The sequence below is a fragment of the Ochotona curzoniae genome, unplaced genomic scaffold (genome assembly GCF_017591425.1).
Source record: "Ochotona curzoniae isolate NIBS_2020 unplaced genomic scaffold, NIBS_Ocur_1.0 contig_2404, whole genome shotgun sequence".
NCBI classification, from domain to species: Eukaryota; Metazoa; Chordata; class Mammalia; order Lagomorpha; family Ochotonidae; genus Ochotona; species Ochotona curzoniae.
In genome coordinates, this window is record NW_024465451.1 from 12,303,801 (window position 1) to 12,317,427 (window position 13,627).

The 13,627-nt window shown below is 46.3% G+C and overlaps 1 protein-coding gene across 1 annotated transcript; it reads left to right on the forward strand.

Annotated features, from left to right (window-relative positions):
* Nucleotides 1-12,114: 12,114 nt before the first annotated feature.
* Nucleotides 12,115-13,053, forward strand: LOC121152409 (olfactory receptor 2A12-like). The gene has a single exon (XM_040974474.1). The coding sequence runs from the start codon at nucleotides 12,115-12,117 to the stop codon at nucleotides 13,051-13,053; it is 939 nt and encodes a 312-aa protein (XP_040830408.1).
* The last annotated feature ends 574 nt before the right edge of the window (nucleotides 13,054-13,627 follow it).

The following is a 13,627-nucleotide window of genomic DNA, read 5'->3' on the forward strand; positions in this document are numbered from 1 at the left end:
TCAACTGCCTAATCCTCTGCCCGAAAGTGCCACTTCCCATCCAGTTCCCTCTGTGAACTGGGAAAGCAATGGAGGACAGCCTAAAACCTTGGACCCTGCGCCTGTGTGGGAGACCCAGAAGAAACTCCTGGATCCTGACTTTACATCAGCTCAGCTCTGGTCTTTGCAGTCATATGGGGAATGAGCAGAAAGTGATCTCTCTTCTTCTGGTTCTCCTTCTTTCCGTAAATCTGCCTTTCCAATAAAAATAAATAAATCTTAAAAAAAAAAAAAAAAAAGAAGATTGGGCCCGACGCAATAGTGTAGTGGTTTAGGTCCTCGCCTTGAACACGCCCAGGATCCCATATGGGCGCTGGTTCTAGTCCCGGCAGCCCCACTTCCCATCCAACACCCTGCCTGTGGCCCGGGAAAGCAATCAAGGATGACCCAAAGCCTTGGGACCCTGTGCCTGTGTGGGAGACCCGGAAGAGGCTGCTGGCTTCGGATTGGCTCAGCTCCAGCCGTTGCGCTCACTTGGGGAGTGAATCATAGGATGGAAGATCTTCCTCTCTGTCTCTCCTCTCTGTATATCTGCCTTTTCAATAAAAATAAAAATAAATAAATCTTTTAAAAAAGATTTGATGAAAAAGAAGATTGTCAGAAGGATTATATGAGATAATGTATGTGAATCACTTAATCACAATGAGTAATGAGGAGTAATTAATAGGTAATTAATAGGATATAATTGTTTTTAGTCTTATAATAGATGGGGAACAAAACATGGAAAATGGTATAGAAGGCCTCTCCACATGAAGCCAGATCCTGAAGCAGAAATAAATTCATGCCGGCCTCCCACCAGCAAGACTGAAATGAAAGGACTCCTTGGGGCTGATCAGAGCAAGTAGTAAGGAATCCTGAGAGTGTGTAGTTCCCAGGCAGCCTGTCATTCGGATGATCCGACAGAGCTCATACTGAGAATAGCTTTTATCGCGGCCTCACCCTGGCAGAAATGAACACAAATCTGCAGGCTTGTGTCTCCATCTTACAGAAGATGTCACTCTATAGAATGAAATATTGGCAAGAACACCAAGGAAAACAATCCATGACCATTAGAGCCACTGAAAGCAACAGACAACATTGCACCCCAAAGTACTCAGAATTACCAGGCACTGTGAAGTAAAGAGAAATAAAACAGACTCTTGAAAACACTTTCACAGCAGAGGAAACTATGAGAAGGTGAGAAAAAAAAATGTGAGCAAAGGGAAAAAGTTCCAGTTCACCTTTCAATCCATCAAATTTCAAATCACCAAATGTGTGTGTATTTATTTGGACTTTAAATGCATGAAGGACACATCAAAAGAATAAATAAATCCATGATGATTGAGCTTTTTTTTTTTGGAAGACTATCTTTGGAGTCTATTGTGCATCAAGACATGAGTAGAGCTTAAGAGTTGATTTGTTTTTTAGAGTGAACTCACCTCCACAATTATCACCCAGATCAAGACGCAGAGCAAAGCCAGCCGTACCACGAGCCTCCTTCATTCCCCCTCCCACCTACAATCCCACTGATGCTATCTGGATTAATATTACTTGCTCTGAATTCCTGTCGATGCAACCATACAGTGGGAACTCATGTCATTTGTAATGGAAGTACAATGTTTGTCTTCTTCCTAGTCAAAAATTTCTACTGCCTGACTGTTAACACCAGTTTTCCGTAAAATCTGCCACAGAGCTTGACACACCGTAGGTTCTTAAGAAATATTCAGAGATTGAATGAACAATAAGTGAATGACAGGTAAGAGAGATTAGAAGATATATTAACATTTTATTGCTTCATTTAAAAAAGTAGATTAAGTTCAGTTGCTCAAAACAACAAATATTTATCTTTACTCAGTTTGACATCAGGAAGTTAGAGTTTTCCTGGTCCCTCTGGTCCAGGGCCTCCCTCAAGGCCATGGTTAAAGGACCATAAATTGCCACTTTCATCTCTTAGTGAGCAGGGAAGGACCTGCTTCCACACTCATGTCATTGTTGGCCAAAGTGTTTCTTAAAGGCTATTGGAACAACAATCTCAGGTTCTTGTCTGTCAACCAAGGTTGCCTTCCGGTGGTATAGCAAGCTACTTCCTCCATTAGAACAAATGACTAAGATGAGAGCAGGAGTGGGTGGGGCAGAGTTAAAACAAAATGGAAGCCACAGTCATCTGTAACCAAGCCTCTGAAAGGACCTCTCATCACTTCTGCCTTATTCTCCGGATGAAAAGCGTAAGCATCGGGATGGAGACCTGACAGGAAGTGGGAGTTGGTAATCATTGGTGTTGTAGAAGTCTCTTCTTATCTGAGGCTTCACTTTCCTCAATTCTGTTGCCTGTGGTCAATCTGGGCCCAACATATTAAGTGCAAAATTCCGGAATTAAAACAATTCATGTTTTCAATAGTGCACAGTTCTGAATCTCTTGCCATCCCACCTGCCCCTGAGAGATGTGACTCATGAGCCACCTGCCAGTCAGTGCCCTGTCCCTCAGTATCTGGGGGGACTGTGGCAATGCAAACGGCACAGCATCAGCTGTTCTACTGCATTGCTTAGGGAATGATGACAGGAAGCAACACCTGTAAACCTTCAGTGCCTATGAGGGTTTTTTTTCTTTTAATATGTTTGATCCTCAGTGTGTTGGGGCAGAGGATGCAGAGCTGGTGGGCACAGACAACAAATGGAGAATCAAGAGCTCAGCCCCATCTGCCATTTTGGTCTTGGGGAGGGGGGCTACTGCATCTAGAGGCTGAGGGAAGCCAAACACTGGATGAGACTTCTCAAAGGAAGCACCCACTCAATGACGTCTAGAATGTCATTTCATTCTTGCAGTAACCGTATCTTCAAGGCTACATTCCTTCCATTTGGTAAATGGGGCTGGCACAAAGAGCTCCCTTGACTTGCTCCACAGCCAGCAAGTGGGAAAAAACAGAAAACAAAAAACCCAGCTCTGTCTTACTTCAAAGCCTGCGTGCTTGTCACTCCTGCTTCACCAAGAGCCATCACTGCATCCTGGGCCCCTTGTTCTCTGCCTTCCATGACTGATATTTGTTGGCAAGGTTTGTGGCTCGGTCTTTCATTTCTTCACAGGTAGGGTAAGGGAGGCATCTCCTGTTCAGGGTTGTGTTTACATGAGCATGCTGCATTCAGTCACTGCTTATTCCATCCCATCCGATGGAAAGACACTTTTCTTCTGTGTTTTCTGGTACAGCACTGATTTGGGTAATTTTATTCTTTTTATTAGAAGGTGTTTTGTTACATGCATGATAGAAAGAATTTCATTTTTACACCTTGGCAAAGCATTTCCTAATTGTTTGTTTATACTCTTTTTTTCCAGAAAGGGATCATTTTTCCATATAAATACAATTACCGTCCTTTGTGGAACCACTTATCTGAGTCTTAGGTTAGTGGGATATACTTGCCATCTTATGGGATTGGGAAGGGTGCAGCTCTTGGGAAGGAAGCTGTGATGCTGGGCACCAGCCAGCAGCCAGTGCCCCACAGGAGAGCTTTCGGGGCCTGGAGACCTAGCTGGAGAGCCCATCTGACCAAACCTGAAATTGTAGCCATACTCTCCTTGAGCTGTGTCCTCCCCAGGAAATGGTGGGCAACTTCTCTCCCTATCTGTTCACCCTGAGCTCCTTTCTGTCCTTTCAATGCACCATGTGTACTTGAGTCTGTTCCCTCTGTCCTTGCAAATGCCTCCTGTAAGGCCGGGCCTGTGCCACACACTAGAAGGACAGACACAGACAGCTGTCACCACCCTCATGTGGCTCAAAGGAGATTCACGGCCTCCTTCTTTCCTTCTTCTATGTCTTTGCATACTTATTTCAGTCTTGTCCTTCTCCATCTACCAGACTTCTGTTCATCTCTCATGACCCAGCTCCAATGCTAACCCTAACCCTGGGAACCCTTGCTCACATCTCTCACAGAAAAGGAGTCACAAGGCACACCATTCTCTGGACCACTAGAGCATCCTGGGCAGGCCCTGCCCCAGCCATCAGGACACTTACATTCATCCCCAGGCCCTGGTCCTGGAGCTCATTAGGGGCAGAGGCAGAGACCAAATCTGCTTATCTTTGGTCTCCAGCAACCAGTTATGTCTAACTCACCACTGGTACCTATGAGTGTAGGAACAGCTAGTGAAACCATGGGACAAAGAGAAATAGGATGAGCTGTAGGACTCTCGTGAAAGCAGGCAGACATGGAATGTTGGAAAGGAGCTGCGCAGGCCATGAGGACAGGCGACAGCAGAAGATGTTACCCAAGTTTGCAAAAGGCTTCATAGACTATAGAGTGCTGGAGGTGGGTTTTGATGTATACACAGGTGTTTTCCAGACAGCATGCCAGAACAGGGCACGTTAGGCTGAGAAAGTGGCATGAGGCAGGACATCTACAGGTGGTTTGAGTACAAAGCATGAGGAGATGAACTGTGGGCTTTGGGGAGGTTGGAGGCAGAGTGGGAGTCAGCTCAGGAACAGGTTTGGCTGCCAGAAGGAAGAGCTGAGATGGAATCCCATGAATGTAACCACGGATGGTTCTTGGGAGGAGAGAATAGTCAGACTTCCAGGTGGCTGCAGCCGCCATGAGGACACTTGTGGATGCTTGTAGTTGCCAAACTCAGGCCCAGCACATCCGAAAGGAGATGAGATATAGATGTGAAATCCCTGGGTGCATAGGACTGTGATCCAGGCTGGACCAGAAAAATGCCAGACAAGAACTGGCTCTCCCAAGATGTGAGGGCATCTCTGGGGTATGGATCTCAGAGACAGCCTCTTGTGAACACGACTCAATCCTACGGTCCCCTCCATGGGGGCAAGAACCCTCCATGGCCTGCTAGTGCTGCAGCGAGCCTTGTGCTGGGCCAGGCTCAGGGAAGAGGGAACAGAGAGAAGATCCTTTCACTGAGGAGGACATGCCTCGCCTGCAGTATGGCCCCAGAATGGCCAAGGGACTAGGATAGGGGCCATCCCTCAGGACTGCAGAACAGCAAGGTTCCTGGGCAGTCAGGCCTGGCTTCCCTCTGCCCTGTCTGGCCATAATGCAAGCAGCTCAGCCCAAGGGGTCCTCAGGCTGAGGCTTGGACAGAGGTCTCATCGGAGGCTCCCCTGTGCCCACCTGCCACTCTTGAGTTCTTGCCCAAACCCAGCCTAGCACCTGGGGTAGCACACTGGGCTGGGTTCCATGTATATCTCAGTCCCTTGGCGGAATCCCTGGCCTCTGGGAACCAGTGGAGCTCCGTGGTCTATAGGGAAACGTCAGAGCCACTATTGCGATCTGGACAGGATGGGCTGCTCCCACCCTTTGGCCCAGCAGCATTGCAGGAAGGGCTGCTGGGGTCTCCCCCACGGCCTCCCTCTGACTCAGAATTGCAGGATGTAAATGCTCTCTGCCTCCTGTCCCAAATCTCGCATGCCATGGTTCTGGTCCCTTTTTACCTGCTCTGTTCTCCATGTGGACCACAAAAGCCCTCCTGAATACTTGAAATACCTTCCAGGGCTGGGACCAGAGGCCATGAGACAATGTGCAACATCCATGGCCACAGCGTCTATCAGCCAGGGTGAACAAGCCACTTCCTACACGAGCGTGGGAGAGCTTAATGAGTTGCTGATGGACAACCAACCAACCAGCTAACTAACTTTGTGTTTAATAATCACTGAAATAGTTGCTTCTTTTTTCTTTTGCAAGATCCCAATTGTTCAGCCAGTGATCATTTCCTTCCGGTCTCCAAGGTATCTGGAGACAGCAAAAGCTCCAGAACCCTAGACACTTCGCGGTGCCTCACAGATGACACAGCCCTGGGGATGCCATCTGGCTAGAGAGGACAATTTCATGGCCTTCTTCACCCCAGACCTCCCATGGCTCCTCATTTTTTTTTTTTTCCAGGAGAGGGAGGAGTTGCTGAGCCAAGCCCTGCCCTGGGGCCCTGTTGCGCTTGGCTCATTGCTCTCCCCTGCCTAGCACTCCAGCCCCACTGAGCCCTGAGCTCCTCAGCCTTACCTAATCTCCAGGAGAGCCCAAGGCCCTAGTGACCTTGGGGAGTGAGGCCCCAAAGGCTGCTGCTTCCTCCCTGAACCCAAAGTGGCCTCAGGGACTGTCCTGGTCAAGGCCACATGCTTTTTGGAGCAGCCTCCTGAGTCTGAGGGAACTTGCCCACTCAGGGTTATAAAGTCAGGACCACTGTGTCTCCACAGGAGGAGCAAGCAAGGCTGCGGCCATTCCCAGCCCCAGCCCCGAGGCCCGGAGCTTCCCCCAGGAGCTCAGCCCGGGTCTGCAGGAGCCTGACCTCTCTCTCAGCCCGAGTCCCTGTGAGTGGTCCGGGGCAGCCTCCCACCCTCTGTGCATATTTGTTCCTCTCTCTTTCCCTGCTGTGCCCTCCATCTTTGCTACTCCCTCGCTCTCCACACTCCACCTCCCGTCTCTCTCCACCGTTCTCTGTTTACTGTCTCAGTCTGCAGAGCTTGGGGCCCTCGCTCCCGCCTCTGCCTCCTCTCTCTGTATTTCTGGTTTTGGTATTCCTAGCTGGGCTCTTCTCTCCCTCTTGCTGTCCACTTCTCTCTGTGGGCTTCCGCCCTGTGCTCTCTGCCTCGGCCTGCAGCCCAGGTCCGCTCTAGCCGCCCCAGGTCTGCGCTTCCTTTTCCCTCTCCTACCCACCAGTCTTTCCCTCTAGGCGCCACAGTTCCGGGACTCCCATTGGGGCTCGATTCTCTGCCTGCGGTTCTCCACTGTCTGGGCTCTTCGTCCCCATCCACTGTCCGGCTCCCTGCTGTCTGCACACGGTCACCCCCTGCCTCCTCCCGGCCTCTCTGAGACACTGGCCTGGCCCCTGCCTCTCTGACTGTGGCTCCCTTCGCCTTGCCGCCTTGCGTTCAGCGCTCCCGCGTGTCTCCATGCTCACCTCCTGCTGTCCCAGCATCTCTGGCAGGCTTCCCTTCCTTCCCCTTTCTCTGCTGTCCCTGCTGCCTCTTTCCCTGTTTGTTTTCTGGCCACTCTGACAGTCTCCCACTAGGTCTCAATGTCTCTGTCTGTGCCCCCTTTCCCTTTTTCTGCACAAAAAGGAGAAGGGATTTGGCCCTCCTCCTGCTCCCCGCCTTGGTCCTCCTCTTCCTCTTGTGGCTGTGTGGCCAACATCTCTCTCCTGCCGGTGTCCCTTTGGTTCCCCTATCTCACTATGTCCTTGAGTGTGTGTTTCCCTCTGGGCCTCCCCATCTCTCCCCATCATGTTCTCCCTTGGTGGCTGTTGCTGCCAGCTCAGCCTGTTGTCTGAGCCACTCTTAGCCCCTACAAGTCTGTGCTGAAATAGGAGCGGGGCTTGTGTTTGGGATGGGGGAGAGAAAAGAAAGCATATATCTTTAAAGCCACATATTCATTGCAAACAGAATCTTCTTATAGGTAAGAAAAAGTTGCATGCTTAGATTCACAACCAGTTTAGAGTGAAATTCAAAACCAGCTATCTCAAGTCTTTCAGCTCCTAATCTGTATTACAGGAGAAAAGATATGGGAAGAGGAGAGCAATAGAAGGCATTGACGTGAAAGGCAAACACATTTGTTCTGATTTTCATTGCATCCTGGCAAAAGACAAAAACTGGCGCTCCCATGGGGCTATAGACTTGCCCTCTTCTTTGACCCTGTGGTCACACAATCCATTTCTGTGTCTTCATCAGCCACAGGTCCTCATCAAACCTGGCTGTAAGAGTTGGAGTCCAAGGTTCAGAGAGGCCAAGCAATTGACCCTAAGGCACACAGCAAGTCAGCCAAGGAAAGCAAGAAAAGAAACTGGTCCTCAGGTTCCACTCTGGACAAAGTCGCAAACCCGTCTAAGAGAAAGCAGCCCTGTGGGGCAGGAACCTATCAGTGGCTTCTCTACTTTCTCTGCCCTCCCCCTGCAGGCACAAGCTGGAGGTAAGAGTTGGGCGGATGCTAATCCTGATGACCTTTGGTTTAGAGCTAGAGGGAGCAATTGAAATTTAGCGCAGCCCTGCGGCCTTTCCCTTTCAGGTTCCACCTGCTTCACGGCGAGCCTGGTGCATCCTCTCCTCGGCTGGGGCGCTCTCTTGCGACTCCTGGAGGGGCTGGAGGCAGAGAAGTGCTTCCCCCTGTGCTGGTGCAGTAGCAAACCCACACTCCTTTTCTTGTTTCTGGAATTTAGTCACCCCTCCTCCTTCATTCAGGGGTGTGAACCCAGACTTTTGTTATTCTCCAGCCCTCCAAGCAGCCTGTGGAGAGCCCTCTTTTCAGGTGGGGCTGCTCAGGTTCAGGAAAGTGAAGTGTCCTGCACAGGCCACAGGTGCTGTGCACAGGTGACACAGCAGGGATGACACGGGGGCTGCTGGAGCCTCACCCCAAGTCTGGGCTCTCTCCTCACGCTGCCAGTGCAGCAGGGCCAGAGCTTGAACCCCATGTCTCCTTTGTTTTCCAGTCCCAAAGGTCTACCAGGCTCGTGAAGGCAGGATCCCAGCTCTCTCTTTCCTTTACAGCCACAGCCATCCCCTTTGTAAGCCGTTCTTGTCTCACCTTGATTGAGTCCTTCTAACTGGGTTATGTACTGTCGCCCAACTAAACTTCTCTGCTTAGGGAGTTGATGTATGTTTTCACCCCTGTTCTGCTTCCTCCAACATGATCTTGTACCGCAAACACATTTACATTAACCAATAATTTCTTTATATAGAAATACGTAAGTTGACTCCATGTACAACTCAGTGAAGCATGGCCTAGGCTGGCCAGAGAAGCTCTCCGCTCCATTTGGATGAAACAGTCAAATTCCTATACAGTTCCCCTTAGCACCAGGAGCTGAATCAGAAAGCCTGTAGTACATATTTCAGCAAGTTCTGCAGGGATTCCGACAAAGGTGAAGTTTGAGGAGCCTGGGGATAAAGGGGTAGTGGTTGGTGGGTAGCTGCCCAGGTGCCAGGGAATAAGGAAGGGAAGGGAAGGCAGAGGGGACCTCAGAGAGGGGACCAGGCCCCACTTGACTGGGGATGAAGAAATTGATAAAATTATAGCACAACCCCAGGTAGAGACTTTGCAGTATTGAATATTTCGGGGTTTTTTTTTTTTAATATTTCATTTTAATTGGTTTTCACTTCTGTCCTACTTTGTCAGTCATCCCTGTAGTCTCCACCACCTTAAAGACCTTACAATTAACAGCCTCGTGTTGGGGAGCTATAAGGTAGGATGAAGAACAGGGAGGGACTGCTGAAGAGGACAAGGAGTCAGACAAGGCAGGGAACAAGCACGGATTATGAACTCAGTTAAGAGCAGGAAGTTTGACGACTAAGTGACCAGGGGCAGTCATGGAGCTCTCAATGTTCCGGGGCAAACTACTGCACATCTGCAACAATCAGCTGGACACCTGTGTCAGGTTGTTTGCCTACTAAAGGGACAAGGGTTGTCTCCCAAGGATTCGGGTTATGTCTAAATAAGCATTTGCTTATAATTTCTCCTGGGTGCTTTCCAGTAGTATTTTTTTTTTTTTTTTTGCATTTAACTTCTTTTTAATACACAATGACTGTTTATCCCAGTATACAACACAGAATAACTTTGTCTACCCAAGTCATTGGTTGCTTAAGCAGTATTTGTTGAGTAAATTAATCTTTTGTCACCTCTGGTTTATAGTGGTTTCTTTCACATAGGTAAGGTCTGTGCCTGTGGTCTTTTAGGTCCCTATGACTGACCTGCCTCAGCATTTACTACATTTTTATTTCATGATGTTACGGGTTTAAGATATTAAAACCTGTCGTAGAAGACCACTTTGCAGTTTGGATTACCAGATAAAATACAGCTGTCTGATCAAATTTGAATTCAGTTTTACTTTTATTTGCTAAATCTGGCAACCTTACCCCATCTCATTATTCAGTTTTTCTTCTTTGGAATTTCCTTGGGAATACCCAGTTATTTTTTTCATGAGATTTTTTTGAATCATCATATTAAGTTCTCACAAAGGCCATTCCACTGAGTTTTAATCGGATTTGTATGAAAGATATAATTAAGTTTGGTGATAAATTCCCCTCTTTTATTTTCAAATTTTAGTCTTTTAGTTCAGAAAAGCTTCTTTTATGTCTCTGAGTTCTGTGGTATTTGGTCTGTTTGCTTGATTTTCACTTTTGCTTCTCACATGGATCCTAAACATTCCTGGTTATGTTTCTTCCTATTGATTTGTGTATATTTTGGCTGGTATATCTAATTTATTCCTGTATTTAATTCTTTTTTATTATACAAAAACACATGCTCATTTTAGAAAACAGTAAACAAGACACAAATGTAAAAAAAAAAAATCTACCATCACATTGTTAATGATATTTTGCAATTTATAAAATTTTATTTCTTTGTCTTAATTTTTTTGCTGGAGTTTTCTAAATAATGTTACATAGCAATGATTACAATAAGATGTAGTTTTACCGAACTACTAGTACAGGAATCATTCAAATACTGCAGGAATCGAGCAGACAAGTGAATATATAAAAACCAGTCTGTGAAAAACGATAAGGAATGACCATGAACATTCTGAATTGGGGAGCTGATATTCCACCCACAAGGAAAATCTCGCACACACTGACTAGTGCTGGTAATAGAATGTGGGCCAGCCATAGTCAACTCTAATTTGTGATTACAAAAGTCTAGTTTTTTATGGGAAAGCTTAATATTTTAAAATATTGGCTATTAATTCAGCTGTTAAAACAATCCAAGCAAAATATATGTGGGGTTTATACATGACCTCAAACTATAAAACATGCCACTGGCTGTTTGCCAAGATGCAGTAGTAAATGGGTCTGTGCAAGTCCACAAGGCAGAAGGTGAAACCAGCGCTCCACAGAGAGTGCCAGTCTGAGTGGGAGAGGAGATAGGCTAAGATAATCCACCCAGACAACTGCATTTGGGATCCACACTTTGCAAACACTTCCCAGCAAACTGCCTTTTCACAAAACTCTGTTTTGTGGATTTACTTCTGCAAAGTTTCCCTTAATCCCTAGAATCTTGAATAGGAGTAAAATGTAAATCTTTCTTTCTTTTTTTCTTCTTCTTTTTTTTATTGTTAATAACATTGTATTATGTGATACAGTTTTATAGGCACTGGGATTCCCCCCACTCCTTCCATAACCCTCCCCGCATGGTGGATTCCTCCACCTTGTTGGAAATGTAAATCTTTCTAAGTCATAAGACCATGGGTAGTGAAGGTAGATCCAACCACAGGGAACATTTTTAAATTCCTCTATGCTCACTCTGACTATGATGAAAGTGAAACCCAATTAATTTGGACTATATTGACAGTGTGAGGAAGAGATCCTTGAAGTGCTTCTAAGTAAGAAAGGTTGGCAAAGGAAAATAAGTGAAGCAATTCATAATTATTAACTTAGTATTTTCTTTGTATGATGTCCTGAGATTATGGTTCCTATTTTAGTAATTCTAAACCTTGTTTATAAAAGCTGAACCTAATTTATTCAAAATCTTTCTTTGATTATAAAATAGCCTGCCCCAACGTCTTAGAAAAGTAACCAACACATTTGGGAAGTTAACCACAGAGTGCTCATTTTAGTAAAACATGGGATGAATGACAAAATTAGCAAATGCTATTGAAGTCCAGTCATTAGAAAAAGAAAAGTATTAAACATTAACATGACTGTTTATTCAATATAGCATTAATTTTAATGCCTAATGTTTTAACCCTAGTCCTAACAGTGATAAAAACTGTAACACAAATAGTGAATATAATTGTCCCAACTCTTGATTCTAATCTTAATCTATACAAGGCTTAGCAACCTCTGTAATCCAAAGAGAAAATAGAAAATGGGGTTTAAAAGTAAGGAAAAAGCAGCTATGTGCCAGAGAAAGGAGAAACATAATACAGGTCAGAATGGAACAAAGCCCAGAATGTGACCTTGACTGACCCCTACCATTTTCACCAATATGACCCTCAACAGATCCTGAACCAAATTCCAAAGGACCTCAAACTACAATTGGGACACATCTGTTGGCACCTCTAATTGCCAATCCAAAATTTCTTGATACATGGTTAGGAAATATAACAAACATGTTTGCATATGCCTCACACACCCTTGGTGCAGACACTCAACATATCCTAAAAACTCTTCAAACAGGAAGATGACAATGCAGGAACTCAACCAGTCCACCGTGACAGAATTCATTCTGTTGGGCTTTGCTTCCAACCCCAAGACCAACCCTCTGCTCTTCACCTTCTTTTTAGTCTTTTACCTGCTGATCCTTGTAAGCAACAGCCTCCTTATCACCCTCATCTACCAGGACTCACGTCTCCACACACCCATGTACTTTTTCATCAGTGTCCTGTCCATGCTGGACGTGTGCTACACCACCACGACCGTGCCTCAGATGCTTGTGCACATTCTCAGCCACAAGAGAGTCATCTCCTTCGCTAGATGTGTGGCCCAGATGTACATCTTCCTGCTCTTTGGGGTCACTGAGTCCTGGCTTTTCTCCATCATGTCTGTGGACAGGTACATGGCCATCTGTCACCCTCTCAGGTACAAGGTCATCATGAACCGGTGGGTGTGTCTCCTCTTGGTGGGAATTTGTGTGGCCTATGGTGTGCTGGGTGGCCTGAGCTATACCTTCTTTGCTATGCGCCTGCCCTATTGTGGTCCCAATGAAATTGACCACTACTTTTGTGAGGTTCCTGCTGTTCTGAAACTGGCCTGTGCAGACACATCCCTCAATGACTTGGTGGACTTCATCACGGGCTTCAATGTGATTGTGGTGCCTCTCTCACTGGTTGCTGTTGTCTATGCCAACATTTTTGCCACCATCATGAAGATACGCTCAGCCCAGGGGCGGATCAAGGCCTTCTCCACCTGCGCCTCCCACATCACTGTGGTCACCATGTTCGCCATCCCGTGCATCATCATGTACATGGGCCCTGGATCTGGCTCTTTATCGAATAGTGGCAAGAAAATGGCCCTTTTCTATAACATTGCCACAGCCTTCCTCAATCCTGTCATCTACAGTCTAAGAAACAAGGATGTGAAAAAAGCTTTCCTCAAACTGATCGGACGGAGCAGGGCCTTAGAGTGAGGCTCCTAAGCTGAAGATCTAGGGAGACTGTAGTCACCAACTCCCCAGGAACTCTTCCATGATACCTAGAAGAACTGGACTCTATAAAGAAAATTCAGTGGGAGAGGAACTTGGTGTTAGGACAGCTGTGGTATCCATGATGATATTGATAAAGCCAGATACTGTTATGAAGGTGAAGAACAATGGTGAAGCACTTGATCTTCATTGCCAGGTGGGCCTAGAGGGGAGACTTGATTTATCAGTTGTAGGTATGTGAGTTTGTGCAAATCATTTAACTACTCTGAGCTTTATAATTCTTCCTTGCAGGGATAAGTTGTAATGACTAAGATAATACATGAAAAATGCTTAGTACGGAACCTGACATATCATATAAAACAAATATTAGTTTTTACTTTTATAACTTATGATTTGGGGATGAACTGTTACCAGATAATCAGCCAGGATCCTTCTGGGCTGATGGAGGTGACCGGAGCCCCAGAGAGTAAAAGAGAATGAAGAGAGCATGAACGCTGAAACTCAAAAACTGAAATGTGAGAAGGATGAGAAGGACTTGAGAAAGAGAAAATAAGCCTGG